This window comes from Tamandua tetradactyla, chromosome 12 (genome assembly GCF_023851605.1).
Source record: "Tamandua tetradactyla isolate mTamTet1 chromosome 12, mTamTet1.pri, whole genome shotgun sequence".
Lineage (NCBI taxonomy): Eukaryota > Metazoa > Chordata > Mammalia > Pilosa > Myrmecophagidae > Tamandua > Tamandua tetradactyla.
In genome coordinates this window covers 11788720-11809716 of record NC_135338.1, presented here as the reverse complement: position 1 = coordinate 11809716, position 20997 = coordinate 11788720, and the positions used below count along the sequence as shown (strand labels likewise).

At 37.5% G+C, this 20997-nt stretch overlaps 2 protein-coding genes across 4 annotated transcripts; one reads left to right on the top strand and one right to left on the bottom strand.

Annotated features, from left to right (window-relative positions):
- Positions 1-4437: 4437 nt before the first annotated feature.
- On the bottom strand, positions 4438-17353 carry GMFB (glia maturation factor beta). Of its 2 annotated transcripts, none has more exons than XM_077122601.1 (7): positions 17231-17353; positions 12348-12444; positions 10837-10886; positions 9638-9687; positions 9207-9289; positions 8727-8800; positions 4438-8166 (listed from the first exon to the last, which is right to left on the bottom strand). In XM_077122601.1, the coding sequence occupies exons 1-7, from the start codon at positions 17231-17233 to the stop codon at positions 8095-8097; spliced, it is 429 nt and encodes a 142-aa protein (XP_076978716.1). In that variant the 5' UTR covers positions 17234-17353; the 3' UTR covers positions 4438-8094. The 2 variants fall into 2 exon arrangements, with proteins under 2 accessions (XP_076978716.1, XP_076978717.1); XM_077122602.1 differs by lacking the exon at positions 17231-17353 and adding an exon at positions 14988-16605.
- LOC143651804 (uncharacterized) lies at positions 16647-18742 on the top strand. 2 transcript variants are annotated; one of them, XM_077122603.1, is made up of 3 exons: positions 16647-16945; positions 17736-17894; positions 18604-18742. In XM_077122603.1, exons 1-3 carry the CDS (start codon positions 16780-16782, stop codon positions 18615-18617), a joined length of 339 nt encoding a protein of 112 aa, XP_076978718.1. In that variant the 5' UTR covers positions 16647-16779; the 3' UTR covers positions 18618-18742. The 2 variants fall into 2 exon arrangements, 1 of the variants encoding a protein (XP_076978718.1); XR_013160229.1 differs by lacking the exon at positions 16647-16945 and adding an exon at positions 17418-17646 and having other exon boundaries at positions 17736-18742.
- Positions 18743-20997: the final 2255 nt, after the last annotated feature.

Sequence of the window (20997 nt, the reverse complement as noted above, 5' to 3'; positions counted from 1 at the left end):
GCTGCCTTAAGGCTGCCTCTTCAGCAGGAGCGGTGGCCGGGGCATTTCCATCTAACGAAGGGATCTGAGCCCATTTGGGGTTGGTTATCCATTATAGTAAGGAATGGACCAAAATATGGAAAGTGCTAAATTCCAGAGTAAGAAAATCTCTACTTAATTGTGTAGGTAATAGGGACTTTAGAAGTCGGTTCCTGTCTCTCTCTCTTTGGGCACAGTAGGGTGGATTTTGGGTGCAGGCTAGGCATTCTGCTTTTTCTTTCCTATAATTCAAAAGGACAGCTACCTCCCCATGGAACTTTCACAGAGCCTAGGGTATCACTCAAGGAATACAGGATAAGAGAAATGTCTGTGTGAAAATTCCTGATGCTCAACAGTAAGAGCTCTAACATAATTGCCATCTAACACAGGTAAAAAGAAACCATTCGAGGATATAAAATCCACCAGGATGTAACCTCATGCATGAGTAAGCCCAGACTATGAGGTGAAGAAGGTATCATTGCTTTTTGCTGCCACAATGTGTAAAGAGCAAAAAGAGAATGCAAATATTTTTACCAAAGGTGAAAAAATTTAGGAGCTGGCTGTTTGAGTAGGTAAGTGGCCAAATTTGAGAAATAAGGAAGATATAGAGGTTTTCATGCTCTGGACAGTTGTCCTTGTAAGATTCTGTCAGACAAGGAAGGCATACATTATGCCTTTCTCAGCCATGAACACATTATGAATACTAAATATTCAATGACAAGAAGAATCTGGTAAACTCTAAAAACTATATTACAATTGGTGATTTTTTTTTTTGAACCTTGAAGACAATGCTGAGTGAAATAAGCCATTTATGAAAGAATAAATACTGTATGATTCTGCTTTTATGACCATGGTAAAGGTAAACTCAGAGGTTTATAGTACAGAATATAGAAGACCTAGAGATACACGGAAGCTAGAAATGGATGAACAGTTAGCTAATGTAAGGGAATAGATAGAAGTGAAGGTCTTCTATTATTTATCTATGGTAATAAATATTGCCATGATGAAGGGGAACATGATTGAAAGGGGTTGTCTAGACCCATGCATCCCACCAATTAACACTACAAATATAAATAACTTCTTGCATGAACTCCTTCAAAGGTATGAATCTTGTACAAATTGGGTATAATTTCAAGGTATAGGGGGGAAATGTTATTGCATGTTATGGGCTATGTTTAACAGAAAACTTTAACAGTACCTCAGCAATATCAGGGTAAATAAAGGGGGAGGGACAGGAGTTAAGGGTAGCACATTATTCGATCATACGTATACATCATCTTTCACCCATCCACTTCTCAGTCAGTGCATCGTTCAGCCACCTCCATTCTTTGGGCATCATGTGTAATGTCCAAAGTCAACAGTCCATCAACACTTTCAGTTTTAGATAATTTCCTTGTTCCCAAGAGAAAGATGACCAATAAACACACCCTCACCAAATAGGAAATCCAAATCTTCCCTTAATTCTTGTCCCGAAGTTGTGAGGCATGCAACATTGTGAATAAACTTGTGGGATATTTGGTGATCAAAATAAGCCAGAAACAAATGGGCAAATATTGTATGGTCTCATTTAGAAAATACTTATAAGAAAATTGGGGCCTAGGTTGTAAGCTCTTATAGCAGTCACATTTAGTCCAGAGCAGAAATGGTTATTTCTGGATTTTGAGAGGTTGTACTGTATGTGTATAATCTGCTGTTTAGAGATAATATCGAAGCTGATCAGGTAGAGATTAAGGTCATTCAGAAAACAGGGGTAAGGAAGACATTATCTATATCTTAGAACCTCATCTACTCTTTGAGACCAAAAGAAGAAAGGTTTATTTTCTCCAAAATCTAAATTTTCTGTAGCACATAATCTAACTCAACCTGTGTGGACAGATCATTTAAACAATGCAAACATAGGGAGCCCAGAATGAGAATGAGGGCCTTTAATCCTGTATAGCTTAATGTAATGCCTGGATACATCCCAGAGTATATTAAGCAGATAATCAAATAGTATTGGCAAAGTTCCTTCAGGGTTGGGAGAAAAAGTGTGGAAGTATTAAACTTTACCACCAGGGAAACCCTGGGTACTGTGTCAAACATTAAGGACACCCAAATCAATAGGCCAAGCCCTTGATCTTGAGGCTTGCTCTTGTGAAGCTTATGTGTATAGCGGAAAAGCTCAGCCTACCTATAGGCATGCCTAAGAGTTACTTCTGAAGAACCTCTTCTGTTGCTCAGATGTGGCCTCACTCTCTCTAAGCCCAACTCTGCAAGTGAAATCATTGCCCTCCCCCTACATGGGACATGATATCCAGGGGTGAAAGTCTCCCTGGCAGAATGGGAGATGACTCCCAGGGATGAGCCTGGCACTGGCACTGTGGGATCAATGACGCCATCCTGATCAAAGGGGAGAAAAGAAGTATAACAAATAAAGTATCAGTGGCTGAGAGTTCAAACAGGGTTGAGAGGCTACTCTGGAGCTCACTCTTACACAAGCTTCGGTTAGACATTACTGCCTATCGTAGCCTGCCAAACCCCACCAAACCATTTCTGACAATCCTAAAGAACACTTAGGGCAATATATAAGATTCTACAAAGGTATAAGATTCTACAAATGTTCCATGCAGTAGAGTAACTTTCCAGAAACTTAGAACTTCCAGATGGGTCCCTAGACAAGGTAAGTCCTGAAATGTAGTAAGGCAGCCTCTCAGAACATCAAGTAGTTCCATCCCCCTATTCCATATTATTGACAGCCCCTTCCAACATGAAAAAGTTAGAATGGGCATAGCCCAAATACCCCTAAAGAGTGGAAGATCAAAGGTGATGGTGGAGTTATACAGAGAAGGTAGGGTTTAACAAATGAGTATGATTGCTGAATTATATATTTTTAGGTAAAAACCTAAAATTGTGGAATTGTAGCCCATACCAAACTCTGAAATCTGTTCTACAACTAACTGTTGTGATGTGCTTTGAAATTTATTGCTTTTTTTGTATGTTTTTTTTTATTATTATTTTTTTTACATGGGCAGGCACTGGGAATCGAACCCGGGTCCTCGGGCATGTCAGGCAAGCATTCTTGCCTGCTGAGCCACCGTGGCCCACCCTGTATGTTATTTTTAACAAAAAAGAAAAAAGTCAATAGCAATAATAAATGCACAGCTATATGATACTTTGTACACTTTGGATTACATGGTATGTAAATATATATCAATAAAACTGCATTAAATTAAAAAAAGAATTAGTGATCTTTAAAATCCATTCAATAAATAAGTATTAAACACATACCACATTGAATGGTCTTTGCCAAAGGCAGGAAGAGTCAGGCTTCAATAGGTGTTTAGTAAGTATTGATAAACTATAGTCAATAAAATAACCTTCAGTATGATTTCTCAGGAACTACACGGCCCTCTTAACTTCTAATTTTCATTTGAAATAAGTTCCTCTGTCTCTACTATTGTTCAGTGATCTATATTCTTAGATTTAAGCCATTGAGTCTTCAATATTTTCTACAAAGGGTTCATTTTAGCATCAGACCAAGTTTTAGAGTTTCTAATAATGTTGTTATATTCTCCCTCCCACAATCCTACATTTGTAACCCGGAAGTTAGGATGTAAGGAATGGTTTTGGTTTCTGAATCATTATATAGATATTCCTTTTTGCCTTCTGGTATATTGGAGTAGACAGAGGGAAATACCTGAAATCTTTGAATTGTAATCAACTGCCTTGATCTCTGATGACTTTATCTTTATTTTGTGCTCTTGTGATTGTAAAAACCTTGTGACTGACCCTCACTTGTACTCATTTTATCTGGCTTTTCCACTTTGGAGTCTTGTGATCACTGAAGACAGCCCAGAACTAACCCACCCAATTCCAAAGTTATCTTGATAATCAAAACTGATTTAAACAAAATGGGCCTGCCTGACATGCACAGGAGTTTAGACTTAAACATCACACCCATCGTCATTAAGGCTGCCATTTTCTTACACACATTTTGTGACTAAGCATGTAATCAATCTTCACATGCTCAATAATTAGATCACCTCCAATCCCATCATCTGGAGCCACTGTGCCCATTACCCTAAAACCTGCCCATTTTTTTGATACTATGAAACGATCAGAATTACTGCAGTTGGGGAAGACAGATTATTGGGCCAATAAGGCATCTGCTCTCCTGTTTCGTGCCTAGCAATAAACTTTCTCTCTTCCAAACCCAGGTATCTCAGGAATTGGTCAGAGTGCATCGGGCAGAGAACCCAGCACCCTTGTCCAGTAACATGTTGCCAAGTGATCCTGCTTATTTTGATAATCAATTTTTCCAGATAAAGTCAACTGCTGAATCAGTGTGTGGCTCACATAAATATTCTAATAATTAAGCCAGGAAGGTATAGTAATTCCAAAAGTGAAAGGACAGAAATAAAAACGAAAAGCTAGAAGTCCTTTATGTTAACATTTTATTTAAACCAGTACAAGCACCATGCTTAACAAAACTGTCCAAAATAAACATGCAGTTTGAACTAGCAGAGACTGAAACCACAGCATCAAGTTGTGCCAGTTGTTGATTTTGTTAAACGACAGGGAACCGTTAAAATTCACAAGATTGACCACTAACGTTTCAAGCCTCCGGAATGAGATTATATCAGACTATATAAAAGAACTGTCCTGGCATGTTAGTGTTCTCAAACAATATTCAAGTAATTACCATGTGTATGAACAATATTCCAAAAAGCAAGAAACAGTTTCCATCATGGCCCTAATGTAGTTTTAAATATTACACGAACATGATCATTGATCTGAAATGCCAAATGGTGTAACAGGAGACAAATTTCTCAAGAACATTCAACTTGAGAGCACTGGTTTTAAGTGACCTAGAAGATTGCTTATATTCTTCCAGAAATACAAAAGAAGATTTGACCAGAAATGTTTGAGACACTCCTTCACCTAAGTTGTAAAGGCTCAAAATCTACAAAGTTTCCAGTATTTTCAGTCTATTGAACAAATAGGGAAAGCAACCATACTAATATATGAATTGATAGAATACGAGTTACTCTCTACTTCCACCGAATATCAGCATTTAAACTCTTATGAAAACATCTACTCACCACTCGTCCACATTATGGATTAATGATATTGCTCGGGTTTTAAAAGTAGTCCAAACATTTTAAGAATGCCTTCCCTTCTGTCTATCAGTGAGGGATAAATGACCAAATTTAATTTGGCAATAAACACCCCAAACTGTAAATTCTTAGTTAAGTGTCAGACCAGGATACAGTTATGGCTATGCCTGACTCCTGAAAACAAGAGATAAAAAGGGAGGGAAAAGTGCTGACATTTGCTACAAAGATTTTTTAGTAACGACATAAAAATTTAGCAACACCCTTTTAAACTATTTAACAGTATATTTAACTGCACGAGGCATTTAGTAAACTTTTTAGAAATAGACCATTCAAACATTTATTGTAAAAGTCAATTTAAGAAAAACAGCCAGTTGACCAACTTTTTTCTTAACATAATTGCTTCAATACCATAACAAACTGAATACTATTCAAAACTTAGACATTTTGGAATTTCAGCACAGTAACCTGAGAACAGTTTTTTTCATATGTAATTTAAGTTGCCACAAAAACCATACTAAAAACATACCATAATTACTAGCTGGTTTTATTCTGACAACATTAGATGCTATGCAGAATGCAAGGCCAACATTTTCAAAACTAACCATGAAGGAGGTTCCCAGGATCAAAATCTGCTGCCAAAAAAGAAAGATTAAGATTTAAGACTGAATGGGAATAGCCTATACCAGAATGCTATGGAATGTTACAACTGGAATTATGAAATCTGAAATTACTACTTGAGAGGAGGCAGAAAAAGAGATCATATATTTTGAACAATGCAAAATTTGGTCACATGAAAGGGAAATGTAGATAAAAGTTTGTGAACATTTGAGAGCACTGTATTTGTAAATCTCCTTTTAGGATATTTAATAGTATACAGAGGGAGTAAAAAATTGTGCTACCAATTACCTATTCTCAATCTGTTGTCTTGCAAGATACATGCTTTTGATAAGGACAGTCAGACAAGCTCCATAAAACATGGTTTGTCACAGCAATTTGTCACTGTTAGGGAAGAGTGAACTAAGAGTTCTATGTATGGAAGGTCAATATTATCTGATAATCTAACATTATGGAAGATAGAGCTTTCAAATTAAAAAATACACACAGACAAAAAAACCCCACCCAAGACAAAACAAGGAACCTCATATAAAAATGTTTTACAACACTAATTTTTCTTATTGCTGTGAACCAGGGGAAATAAAATTTTAATTCCTTCATTCAAAAACATTAAAAACACTCTCCATTCTCTTGGATCACATTTGCATTTCAACTGAATTCTAAACGAGAAGCTATTCTCCAATATGAAAATACTTGTTTAAAGAATTCATTAACTTCCTGGATGAAGTTCTCTCTCTCTGGAAATTATTGGAATAAAGACTCCTTTCCATTCATTATAAGAAAAGCAAATAACTGCTCTAATACTTTCTCGTTCTATTGCTTCTTGATTTATAGATTAATGATACCAAATAGTTAAGTTCTAAGTGTTGGGAAGAGAAAATGCTGTATTCAGTATTGTGAAAATTCCAACTATCTTTACCTCTATATTAAAGTTGGCATAGAAACCTCAAAAAGGACAAAGAACATATCAATGGAAAATATGCCAACATAAAAAATGTCTCTTCTAGTTCTGAAATGTCTAAGATATTCTTAATATAAGAATTCACTCACCAAATTAGTCTCTACATAGTCTCTAGGCCTTGAGTCAAATTAATGTTAAATAGTTTTCTTAAACGTTTGTTAAAGTACACTATATATGAAAATCCTTGTTTTATGACAATTAACTAGACTAGTTAATTATTCAGGTGTCCAATTTAGAATATCTTCTGACATTCAGGATATAAGATAGGATTTCTATTGATATGCTAATATTATTAACTATGGTCAGTTTTAAGATAAGTAATTTTTTCATATGGCACAAACCTAACCACAAAAATACCTAAAATTATAACTCTCAACTGCCACGTATTCACCAATGCAAGCGATAGTGGGAATTTTAAAAATATTAAGTTGATTTTATTACAAATTTTGGATACACATACTAGAAAACTGTTTTATTTGGACCCTTTACAAAAGTATTAATTTCACCAAATCTAGAATACCGGCAGTGAAAAAGTTTTTAAACTAACTTTAAAGTTAACAAACCAAAGGCACAGTATTAACACATTTAAAATAACTAGTTTTCTTAGAATATTAGGAGGTACTTTATAAATAAAGTGTTATTAACCTAGGTTAAAAACTATCTAGAAATGACATAATTAGGAATGAAGCCCTTGATTAGTTACAACCCACCAATTTCTAAGACTAAGATGCTATTTCCGTAAGAAGAAAACCCAAAAATCCTAACTTTATCATAAAATCTAACTCCCAGATCTGAAGAATGAGTGAGTGATAAAAATAGTTTCTGAACTTGATTTAAAAAGAGGGAACCAAAAAAGGTACGGCTTGATGAAAAAATGTACTTCTAATGCAGATTACACAACAGGAAATCATTATTCATGGCTCAAAACTGGGTCACTCAAGTCTTTAACCTCAAATTAATTTCAAAGATTTGACAAGTGATAATATGCTATTTTCATATATAAACTGCTAATATCCAGTATTGGTCCAAAGGAGGCAACTGTTGTCTATCACAATTGAATATTCACTTTCCAATGGTGTCCGTAAATAGTAACAAATTCTGAACCATACATTATAGAAATTAGTCACAAGAGTGCAAAAAGTCCCTGGAGAGAAATAGTCCATCGAACAATTACAAATATAAGGAAACACTTTACAAAGTTTCATTACTATGAAGATAATTTCCTCTTTGTTCAAACTTTGCACAAATGAAAAATTTTTCTTTGCCAGTACAGCCTATATACTGGAAAAGGAAACAAGACTGTAAATAACAGTGCAATTTTAGGCATAAATAAGTATTTATGTCTGGTTCCAGTATGGTCAGGTTAATACATAAATACTTTAGAAACACAGAAGTAAGTTCACATTAGTGGAAAAATCCAAGTTTCTCGCGTAACCACTCTTCAGTTAGATCCTCGGTATTTCTTATTTCAAATACCTTAAGGAAAAAAAAACTCAGGTTATACTCTAACACTCTCAAAAAAAAAAATTAAAACATATATTTGAGTTTTAAATACCAGATTCTGCTACCTTTCGTACTGGTGATGATTTAACCTGTGTAAATTAGATATACCTTTTGGGAGGTTCTTTACTTCTTTTAAGTGTTAAAGTATAAAGCTATCAAACCTTAGCAATCAAAAGGGCATAAAATCTAAATTCCCTTATAAGCACCCATCAAGGAATATCCTAAAAGAGCAATTCTGTAACTCTCACCCACTCGAAGAGACAAAGAATTCTCCACATACACAACTAAAATCAGCCTAATTAGGAACTGGAGGGACATATACTGGTCCTCCGCAGTTTGAGCTTCAAATGGAAAAATGGAAAAAACAGTTGCAGGTTGCTTAGACAAGGATGGAAAAGAGATCCAAAGCCACACATCTCCAGCTAGAATTTGAACTAGCACACGTCCAGAAAGTATAATGGATTTCAACTTCAACCATCTTCTTTTTTTTTTAAGAGAAGATATCTCATGAGCAAGTCAAAAATAAATACTACCTTGGTTAGTTCAGCTGTTTGGACTAGCTTATTCTTACTTCCAGCATACATCATCTGTTGTTCAGGTTTACATCCTGGAAGAGTTTAGTGTAGAAATGAGACTTAGATTTTGAAAATGATGGACTTTCATTATTTATTTTTTTTAAATGACACACTTTATAACTGAATTTACCAAAAAACCCAGGCTAAATATATACCGGTTGTATTTTGAGAGTCTTCTATTGAATACTGCCACATGGACAAAGAGACATAACTAAATTATAAATAAGCAAGTCTACAGGGCAGCAAAAATAAAGGAGACTAGATCTATGTAGACCCTCAATTTTCTAGGGATGCACATATACACACACACACACACACACACACCTTAAATGAGGCTATTTAACATACTTCATCTTTAAAAACAGCACAAAATCTGTCTATAAAATTTGTTTAATTACATCAGGGCCACACATGCATTATTTAAAGAAATTCACTTACCAACAGGACTGGAGAAAATAAAGCACAAAGGATATGAAACTCTTCCATCATCATGTTGATATTTATAACTATACACAATGAAGGTTTTTCTGAAGTTAAAGAAACTAAAGTTGCTGCTTTATTTGAGCCTGGCACTTAATAAAATTCTGAAAGAAAATACACAGCTGGGGAATTACTGAGTGACAAATTTCTAACCTATCCATATAAACCACACCATTATTCATTATCTTTCCATAAAATCATCACACTAATGCATCAACTTCTCATCTTTTCTAATCAAGTGCGCATACATGCTTTCATCTGGTTATGACCAGAGTATAGAAGGAAAGATTCCAAAATATTTATCTTTTAAAAGTTGACCAAATAAGCTTCACAAATAAGTCTGACCTCTGAAAAAGATAAATCTTTTTAAGCGACAAAGAAAAGGATATCGAGGTTGTCGTTCAGGTAGTTCATCTTTAAGTTCATCAGGTGAAATGCCCTAAAGCCGTAAGGGAAAAGCAACTTTTAAACATTTTCTTACCCATAAATCCTTAAGATGATACAATTATCATCTATTCTACTTGTAGTTGTAAATTCATAACATGCCACAAAGTAAAATTTTATTTAACTAAATTTACATACACTAAGATCACTAACCTTTTAATTCAATCAAAGCCAATTCCATTTATTTCTGCTTATTAAATAAGCAAGAGGCTGTGAGGCTCAGTAATGGCCTATGCTATTGTTCCAATTATCAGAAAATGCTGAGTGAGATACACCGACCATCCAGAGGAAACAACAATGTCTGATTTAGGGGAAGAAGAATTCAATTCTTTTCACTCTAAATTAGCTATTTAATTTGCCAAACTAAATAGCTGTAAGTATTTAGTTTCTTAAGTACTATTCAACCAATTAAGAAGCAAGCTACAAAAGTTGACTTGGTTTTTACTGGGCATACAGCCTTAATTTCTATCACTTATTACATTGGGTTTCATTAATGCTATAAAGATGGTGGTTAACTTGCATCTGATGTTCCTTTTATCTACAGTTTGGACAGATGAATAAAACATATGGATTAAGAATAAATAAATAATGGAGGGACAAATGTTAAAATTAAAAAATATATACATTAGATAGAAAGAAATACTACTTGGTCAATGAGAGGGAGGGGTAAGGGGTACAGTATGCATGAATTTTTTCTTTCTATTTCTTTTTCTGGAGTGATGCAAATGTTCTAAAAAATGATCATGGTGATGACTATACAACTATGTGATGATATTGTGAGTCACTGATTGTACACCATGTATGGAATGTTTGTAAAGGATGTATGTGTTTTTACATTGTTGTATCAATAAAAATTTAAAAAAAAAAAAAAAAAAGATGGTGGGCAGGCCATGATGGCTCAGCAGGCAGGAATGCTTGCCTGTGATGCCAGAGGACCCGGGTTCGATTTCCGGTGCCTGCCCATGTAAAAAAAAACAAAAGATGGTGGTTATCAAGACAATACTCTAAACAGTAATTCGCATATGCTTTTTATGCATAGTAAGCATGTACTTAAAGGAGATTCAGAACTAAGTACATATGACAACATTGCTTAATATGTAATAATAGTTTAACTATAAAATTTTATTTATCCGATAGAACAAACCTCAAGCTCCTCATCCAGTACCACCAGGCGTTTATCCTTGTCAATTTTCACTAAAATAAAAACACAATAAATGTAAACTATGATTCTGTGTGACCTTGACCTACCTATTCCACAGACTCAGCCCTTTTTATTTCTTTTCCATCTAAAATTAAAACATCAACAAACCCAAGCATCAAACTCTTTAGCAGTTTTGGTTTATGGTCTATTAGCTTGCTTTGCTTTGCAAGCACTTAGCTTTTAAAAACTTTTACCCACAATCCACAAAATCACAGCACCTTTTTGCTTATTTATGTCAGCTCCTTAAATTTATGTATGTATATGAAGAACTCGGTAGCTTAAACACTTATTTTTCTTCCTAGAAAAATAAGAAAAGGTTTGAAAGGGTACTGCGATTTGTGAATGGTCTATGTGCAGCATCGTTTGAACTTCAAGGGAATGTGAAAGAGGGTTGAGGAATGCGTAACTGCCTGATTCCCAGCTTCTCCAGAATCAGTATTTCATGATGCAGTATCACTATTCTGAAAAAGTAAACTACCAAAATATCATAGATATCTATATTCAAATACATTTAACAAAACAACCCAAAGCCTAATAGAAATATTTTTAGATAATCTATGTCTCTATTCTTTTCCATTTGTCTGTAAAGTTGACCACATTTTTGTTTTTTACACCAATTTCATGGTAATCCTATGAGATACAATGATTTCAAATAGCTTTACTTTTTGTGGTAAAACGGGACTGACATACATTTTCACTTTAAGAACTATATGCTTATATTGTATTTATTTGTAATAGAACCAGAATTCATGACAAGTTTTCATTTTCTTTGATTAATTCACATTTGCCAAATGCACCTCTGTTAAGCGCAGTCAATAGATTTTTATATTTTTACCCCCTCATCCTTCATCTTTCTAAATCACTACTCACATATTAAATATTATCTAAGAACAAAGGAACATTTGTATAACATTAGATAAGGAACATTTTTATAACATTAGATATGATGCATAATGGGGGAAATAATAGGTAAATAATTCTTTCCATTTTCAGAAGTCAATGACACTTAAAAGTACTGTCTAAGAAATCAGGATTCAAGTCCAGAATTAGAGTAAGGTCCAAAGTCACTTTGAACACAATACTGAGCTTTACCGTTTCAGGTTAGGCATAAAGATTTCTGTTAAGTATGACTGGCCAGGCTATTCTTAGTTTCCTGAGGAATTTAAGGATGGTGCTGCATAGGTCACTACAAACGGGAATCTTTATTCCCCAAGTGACCAAGAAGACTGTCTTCTCCAAAGCTGTGTAGGCAGCTGAAAGGACTGCGGAAGAGATGGGACACTTCATCCCATTAGCTGTTACTTACTTCTAAAAAATGATCTAAAAAGAGAAAAATGTTAAAAGGAAGAAGCAACATTACTTTCTAAAGGTTCAGTTTATTCAATGTAGCTGTCAGTACTGACAGACCAAAGCTAACTAAGACCATAAAACTTTGGGACACACTTTTAGCTTACTTATAATAGCAGCGTTGTTTGTTTCTTTGCGAAAACGAAACTTTCTTAGTTTTTCCACTAAATCTTCAGCAACATCACAAACCACCAAAGACTCACTCTAGAAAAGAAAAAAACTGTGTATAAATTGCTATGATTTTAATATTTGTACATGTTAAAGTTATAAAGCCAATACATTTAAAAAGCTACACTGATAGCTATAAATGTCAATTACGTGAAAAGTATTCAAGTGAAACAAATGAACTCTTAGGAAACTTTTAAATCTACCAAGCTTTGGATCTACATTATTTAATCATACATATTAGTTCATTTTATATGTAGGTATACTACGATTTTATATATGTAATATACTATACATATGTAGGGTATACTATGATTTTTCTCTTTGGCTAGTAAATGACTCAAAGAACCAGACACATCATAATGTGTAATTTCATCAGAATTGGAGAGGAAGAGAAGAATATGGGAAAAGTCAAGGATTACTGACCACTGTTAGAAAATAAGGCAAGTATAAGATTTCTGCACTAAGTAGAAAGAACAGGAAAATCATCATATTGTATTTAGAATTAATAAGGCCTTGGTTCATTTGTGGGCTCAAAACCAAGAAAGAAAATGCAAATAACTAAAGTATGAAAAATAAACCATACCAGTAAAGACCAATAAAATTTTTAATTTTAATTAAATGACTATAGGGATAGAAATAAAGGAGCTTATTAAGATGGTATGAAGGTAAAACCAGATAAAACAAATATAAAAGACAAACAATGCTCAAATTTCCCTCACTCTCTTGAATTTTTATAGTTGGTTTGACTGAGGTTCCAAACAAGTTCACACACTTTGGTCTCTTTAAATATAGGTTCCCCCTGCTTCAGGGTAATTGGAACACATGTGAAACCAATGCTAAATACATGTTTCATCATAACCTAAAAGGATTAAGGCTTCTACATTTTTAAGTTAAAATTAAAATTTAATAAAAGCCTGCTTTTTTTTGATCCTGTAAAAAAAAGGATTTCATTGGGCAAATGAAAACATACATTAAAAGAGGAAATGACTATCAATTTTAAATTGTTCTTGAAATTCAGAATGCTGGTAATATGTACAGTGCAATCTACTGTAAGCCATGCTATCATCCAATCAAAGTACATCCTATTGAACCAATAAAGAATGCCCCTACAGGAGTTATATACTTTCATTCTTTTAGTTCTCTTTAGAGAAAGAGATTTCAAGTCACGTGGAGCTTCCTAAAGCTAGTATTCAACCCATACATTTGTTTCTATTTTTCAAGAAAGCTACAGAAGTAAAAAAAACTAGAAATTCCACTTTCTCTTCAACCAAAGGTAGAATCCATTATCAAAATAAACAGATTCTTTTTGATTAGGCAAAGACCAGTTTGTTACGAATATTATCTTTCAACTATGACACTGTGAACTGCTTGTGCAATCTTCACATTCTAACGATCAGAAACTAGGGGAGCACAGGTAAAATTCAGTTGTAGAATTCTTGCCTGCCATGCAGGAGACCTAGGTGACTCCCAGCCTGTGTACCCCTACAAAAAATTTAAAATTAAATATGAGAAACCAAGTGGAAAATATACTGTGATTAATTTGTTTGGTTCTTTCTGCATTTTCACTAGTCCCAATATCACAGTATAAGGTACAAAATTTCTTCCTACAAGAAAGACGACTCAGGCTTAGCCAACTCTAATTGCTTACAATTTGTAGAACCCTTAAGTATGATGCCCTGAAGACAACAATGGTAACACACAAAGTAAAGTGGAGAGTTGAGCTCAAGTTTTCATTCATTAGTTTATTCATATAATAAACGTTTATTTTTTTTTTTTTTTTTTTTTTTTTTTTTTTTTAAAGGAAAGACAGAGAGAAGGAAGGAAGGATAGAAGGAAGGAAGGAAGGGAAACATCTTTTAAACATTTTCTTGTTTTATTGTATTCCGTTTCTCCGTTTTTGTTACATGGGCTGGGGCCGGGAATCGAACCGAGGTCCTCCGGCATAGCAGGCAAGCACTTTGCCCGCTGAGCCACCGCGGCCCAACGTTTATTTTTTATAAACTTTTTTTATCATGAAATATAACATATTCAAAAAAAACAATAAATTTCCAACTATACTTCAACAAGTAGTTATAGAACAGATTTTAAAGTTTGGTAAGGTTTAAAGTTCCATGATGTTTTGCTTTTTCTTCTAGCTGCTACAAGACACTGGAGATAATTAGAAATATCAATATAATGATGCAGCAGTCGTACTCATTTGTTAAATCCTATCTTCTCTGTTATATTCTTCCTTCTCTTTAAATAACATGTATACATAAATGCAATAAAGTTCAAAGTACATCGCAACAAGTAGTTGTAGAACAAATTTCAGAGTTTGGTATGGGTTGTAATTCCACAATTTTACATTTTTATTTTTAGTTGCTCTAAGGTAATGGAGACTAAAAGAAATATCAGGATATTGATTCAGTATTAAACCCGACATCATATAATGAACATTTAATGAGTGCCAGGCTAAGTGCTAAATTCTAAGGATACAGCATATAAAAAATAAATATAAGTAAGCTATTGTCCTCACAGAATTTATATTATAGTGGGAGTGCAGGAATTAAGAAGCATGTAATTTTAACAGGGGTATTTACAGTAGTTCTCACGAGGAAGAGGAACAGACTTCAGTCGAAAGGATGAGGCAGAAAAATGTAAAATTACGGAAGTGATAAGGGCTAGGAAGGAGAGGCATACGATGCTGAGAACTTATGACTTGGAACAATAGCATAGTCACAAGAGGCTTCCCCGGAATTCTGGCATTTGAAGGTCCAAAATTGCCTGCACAAAAATCCCTCTGATTAAAGTGAGCACAGCACATCCCAGACAATGAAAAGTCGATGCGACTTAAACATAGAGAACAAACAGGCACATGGGACTAAAGGAAGTTGGTATGGGCTGGAGAACACAGGGTCCAGTGTATTAAGTGTATTGGTTTCTATCCTATAAGCAAAAGAAAACCACTAAGGTATTACAAGCAGGGTGGTAATGGAAAACATGATCTGATTTGCGTTCTGAAAAGATCGTATTTGCCGTAGTGTGGACAAGAAACAGGCACAAGGCCATTATATGGGAATCATGAGAAGCCACTTTCAAGTCTGTCCACCAAACAGTCTGGAATAAATACTAGCCATTAAATACAGCAAGACTAGCAAAACTTGTCCAGATGAGAGATGGAGTGTAGCTTAAACAAATTGATGAGGATAATAATGAACAGCAGTAGGTAAATACTGTTGATAGTTACTATGTATTAAACACTGTGGGAAACGCTGTGATACATTCTTTATACTCAAAACAATCTCATAAGATAATGTTATTATCCCCATTTTGCAGGAATTAAGGCTTAGAGAGGCTAAAGATCTTCCCCAAAGTTTACCCAGCTAGGAGTCAAAATTTAAGCCAGGAAGCCTCATCTTTAGTCCACTCTTCCATTCTCTTTACCATTACAAAGAAGCAGGTCATAGATCAAATACTGGGGCGGTGAGGATGGGGTTGGTGGTAAAGAAAAGTGTGATGACTCCTTCTGGCTTGTATAACACATTGGATAATTCTATGTTTCACTGAGCTAGGGAGCACTGAGAGAGGTCAGGTTTGAGAGGAAACAGCATGAGTTCTATTTTGGACAAACTGAAATGGCTCTGAGGCACCCAAGTGGGAAAGGGCTTCCCAAGGGATGTCAATTAAGTAGTTGAATATAAAAAGATCTGGAATAGATCTCAGAAGCAAGATCTGAAATACAAATTTATGAGTTACCTGCATATCGGTTAGTGGAGAATATAGAATGGAAAAGGAGGACCCAACTTAGAAAGACTCCTACTTGTGATGTCTACAGAAAGGAAAATAATCTGCATGGGAGACAAATGGACCAGCAGAAGTGGGAGAAAAACCAGTGTGCATGAGTCCTGCATTCCAGAAGCCAATGTCACGGAAGAGAATGCTTCAAAACGGAGACAGTGGTCAGTCTGGAATGGAGCTGAAAGGTCAGGAAAGATAGGAACGGAAGAGTCCCCTGGATTTAGTGGCCAATACAAAACCTATTCAATGGATATGGGTTGAGAAGTGAATGGGAAATCAGAGACTGGGCAGTGTTTTTTGTTTCTAATGAAAGAAACCGGAGCATATTTAAAAAACAGACGGGAGCGATCCACAAAATCCTTCCTGGGCAGATGCCTTAGTCCTCCACTTTATTTATGAGCGTGGACGGCCCAACCCAGATGAGAAAAGGAGCCAAGGCCCTGAGACCCGGTGAAACGAAAGCGTCTGAGAATCACTTGCAGGCCAAGCACCAAAGCCTTATCCACTGCTATAATCCGAGGAGAAAGAGAATGAGGAGAAATTCTCAGAAGCACACCGGGAGAAGGTGGCAGAAGCTAAGACGAGACCCTGAGAATGGAATCAGAATCCAAGCCCTCGGTGCAAACGTTACCAGGCGGGGGACGGTCGGGCCTCCCGGACCTCTGGGCCTGGCCCTGGCGGGGAAACTGGCGCTGGGAGGAGCGCTCCGGCCTCCTCAACCCTTCAGCTCAGGGGTTGGCAACCCTGCCAGAGGGGACCGGTGAGGGCGAACCCCCCCCCCCACACACAAGCCGGCCGCACCCTCGTGCCAGAGCCCGCTGGGTGGGCGGCCCTGGGCCGGGCTGGGAGGATGCTGCCCTTGGGCGCGGCGGCCATGGAAGGCCAAGTTTCTGGCTGTGGGCGACCGCCAGCCGCCGGGGCGGAAGCAGCAACCCACCCACCCTGGGCGCCGGGCGCCGGGTGCCACCACCCGCTCCGGAAAACAGGAAAGCCCGACGGGTTGGCCCGGCCCTCGGGTCCCCGCCCTCCTCCGGCGGCAACTCACCATTTTCCTTCCGGCCGTCAGCAACCTCTCGGCTTCCCCCAGGCCCCTTTAAGAATGGCGCGGCGGCACCTCCCTTCCTGCCCGGCGCCCGGCAGAATCGCTCCCACCTCCCCGCGCGGCCGCGGCGGGCCGGCACGTGACGGCAGACGGAGGGCGGCGCGGCTCAAAATTTGTCGGAAAGCGCGCGCTAGCGCGCCTCTCCACCCTCGGGGGGAGTGTGTTCTCCCCGCTGCAAGGGAAGAGCGGTCCCCAGGCGCCGCCTTCCCAACAGCCTGGTGCATGGTTCCTGTGAACCGTTCCCTGGGCTCTGAGAGGCGTTCCAGTGACACGACTAAGTTCGTGTGTATGGACTGCAGCCTCCCTTCCTCTTAGGCCCCTCCCAAAGCCCGTGCCCGACCCCCACCACCTTCCAAGACGTGGGTAACGCGTTTCTTTTTTTTCTCCTCGGCGGTGTTTTATCAAATTGATAGGTCAAAATTTTCTCTCCTTCTGCTGCTTGGTCCAGTGAGTCGCCAACCTCTCGAAGCTCTCCTGCGCGTCCCGCCTGCGTGTGCACGGGCGCTTGTCGATTTCGTGTCCTTTCGTGTGTCCCGTGTCCTGCCGACCAGACCGCGTGGACAGCAAGGCCTCTGGCTCGTTCGCGTTTGCATCGCTTGTGGAGCAGGTCCACTTTGAGATGTGGTTAAGAAAGTGGTGGGGAAGAAGTTTGTGCTAGGAAAAAATTCATTCAGGTATCTTCAACAGAAAAATCTGCGTGGGACAGGACCTTACCGTCTCTCCCCCAGCTCCTAGCACGGTTCCCACGCCACCGTAGGTGTCCTGCGAAGATTTGCTGAACCAGTGAAAGGTTCAGAGAGATAGGAAATTCCAGAACATGATTCTCTCTGCATCCTGCTTCATTAATATTAGACTTATTTTAAAGTTTCTATTAAATGTTCAGACTTAATGAACTGTAAGCATACTAACAAATAACATTTAATGGGGGTTCAAAATATATGAACGACTTTCACATAGTACTTACATTTTCTTGTTTGTTAATTAGAAAAATAAAAGTATTAGCTGTAAGAAATCCCACAACTCAGCCACAGTCTCATGGTAATCCACCCCCATAATACTTTTTACTGTGGGAAGAAAATGGATACATTTAGCACATTACCATGTAAGAAATGGTGGGAGAGTGAATAATTAATTGTTACTGGTCCATGAGCAATGTTATTTGACAACTTTAGCATAGGTTCTCTCCCCTCCCCCTATCCTTTCCTATCTCTCTCCCCTGCTCTTGGGAGGAATTGGAGGAAAAGGTAAGAAAATTGACATTTAGCCCCGTCATCACACCTGATAAATAGTGTGTTTTTCTTTGTTTTGTTTCCTAGGTGGTATCAGCTAAGAGATAGACTGGTCTCATCCTTAATCCAAGAGAGATTGGCAAGAATGGTTTACTGACAAGAAAAGCAAACTGATGAAAGTATGATTTGTTTTATTATATGGGGAGTATAAAATGAATATAGACTATTTAGACATTTTGTTTGAATTCAATCTATAATAAATATTTAATAATCAGAAAAAAACAGCTATCTAAAATAACCTTTAGGTATGTTATTCTGGAATAAAAAAGATTCTAGAATGTTTTCCAACATTTTTATGCCTTGAGAGACTTAAACTAACACTAGGCCTGGGCACATGCCCAAGCTCTACTTGTGCAGAAAGAACGTACCCAACAAAGTCTAATAAAGAGTCCGAGAACTTAACTACGGTATGAATCGCCACCAAGTCCCAGACTAACTGCTGAGTAGCTCGTATAAGGGACAGACCCAAACAGCGTAGCAAAGACTGAAAACTGAACTGCCATTGTGTGTCTTGATTGTGGTGATGAGTACACAATCTCTATGTGTTTGTCAAAACTCATAGGACTATATACCCAAAAGAGTGAATGTTACTGTATGTAAATTAAAAAATTTCTTTAATGAAAGGAATAGACTGTGGGGACAGAGGCAAAAGCAAAGACCATTTAGGAGGCTGTTGTAATAACCAAGACAAGACTCGGCTTGACTCAAGGTAGAAACAGTGATTTGGTGGGAAGTGCCCAGAGCCAGTAGGATTTTCTATGTCAGAGTGTAATACATTGAATTATGTACCCCAAAAAAGATATGTTCTCAATCTTAATTCACATTCATCTAGGTGAGAACTCATGTGTAAATAGGATCTTTTGAAGGTGTTCTTTTTAATTAGGGTGTGATGCAACTGAGTCAGGCTGAGCCTTAATCTCTATTAGTGGAGTCCTTTATAAGCAGAAGAAATTCAGACATGGGCAGAGAAGGTCATACAGGAACAAAAAGCTGTAAGGCAGCAGAAACCAGAAGAGCAGACACAAGAGGGAAGGGAAGGAGGGAGAGAAGGAGAGAGAATTAAAAACCCAGACAAAACTCATAGGAAAGGGGATGCAAAGATAGTTCAGTGATAGAATTCTTGCCTGCCATGTTGGAGACTCAGGTTCGATTTATGGCCCGCGAAAACAAACAGGCAAAGAAAGAAAGAAACAAATTCAACAAATAAAAGGATACTCACCTGAAAAAAGAATGAAATGTGACTCCAGGTATATAGGATACAAAAGCAAACTCATTGGAAAAAGTTGTTAAAAGAAAAATATAGCATAGTTCTGGTCATGTATTATAAATACCTTAATTGAGGGGTTAGTGCTTCCATATTGTTAATTTTATGACAATATAAAATTGCTATGATGTGTAGAAAATTCAAATAAAGACATTAATTAAAATGTAATCATTATACTATATCATAAGTTCGTGATTTTAGAAAGTCAGTGAGTGTAATTGCAGTGCTCTTTAAAGAACATATTATGCTTGAGATTTCCTCTTAAATGGTATTAAAAAGCGATAACCTTTTGGTATTATCACCCATCATCTGAATCCCCTAGCTCCTCCCCTCGCCCTGCTGCCTTCTGCTTTTCGAAGAAGAGTCTCCCTGTGTACGGCTTCATTTCATCCACATTTAAACTTCTTCCTCTGGGCCAAGATAGCCATGCTTTTAGGCTTTCACATCTATAATTCAATGAATTAAACCATCCCGGGAAGGGGTATGACTTTGGGCAATCCCTGAAGGGGCTGACAGCTGAGGGCTGAAAAGTGGCATTTAATGTACACCATCTGGTACAGGAAGTGGAGACAATGACATAAGCAAAGTATTGCCCAGTGGGAAGGAAGGAAAGTATCCCCGACGGATGTGGTGGAGAGCCTGGGAAGGAGAAGAGGGCTAGATCAAGTGCATTAAGCAGTCTCCCCACCAGGTCTGGCTTCCTTCTCCTGGCCAAAATCTCAGGATGGGTAGTGCAAGTTGGGGAGCGGTTGTAGTAGAAATATCCAAATAAATATGTTACTGGAGAACCTGAAGAGATTGGAGCTGGAAGTCCGCTTTCCCTCTGAGAAAGGAGGAGAGGCCTTGCATTTGGCTCAGCACATTAACGTGGTGCAGGACCAGTAGCATCATTGGTGGAGGTGGCCTGGTTTGGTAGCTTGAGGTAACTGTTAACAGTTTATCGGTGATCTCCATTTGACATGAGGGTATATCTGCATATTCGTACATCCCCCCCATAAGTGAAACTGGAAATGGCAACATGCTGAGGAACCAGAAGAGCTAAGAGGCTATGATGTGTGCGGGTGTTACTGACAGAGGTAAATGACGGCGGCTCTGGGTTTCCGTACTGTGCGCCAGCCCATTACCTACAAAGGCCGGGAGGAACTTGTTGCACCTGC

Bases quoted from the DNA above. Each gene is read 5' to 3' on its own strand.
- LOC143651804 (XM_077122603.1), top strand. From the start codon at position 16,780: ATGGAATCAGAATCCAAGCCCTCGGTGCAAACGTTACCAGGCGGGGGA. The intron at 16,946-17,735 runs GTGAGGGCGAAC...TGCTTGGTCCAG, and splicing joins AACCCTGCCAGAGGGGACCG to TGAGTCGCCAACCTCTCGAA.
- GMFB (XM_077122601.1), bottom strand. The intron at 9,290-9,637 runs ATATCCTTTTCT...CTTCAGAAAAAC, and splicing joins CTACCTGAACGACAACCTCG to CTTCATTGTGTATAGTTATA. The intron at 8,801-9,206 runs GTAAGTGAATTT...AAACTCTTCCAG, and splicing joins TATTTTCTCCAGTCCTGTTG to GATGTAAACCTGAACAACAG.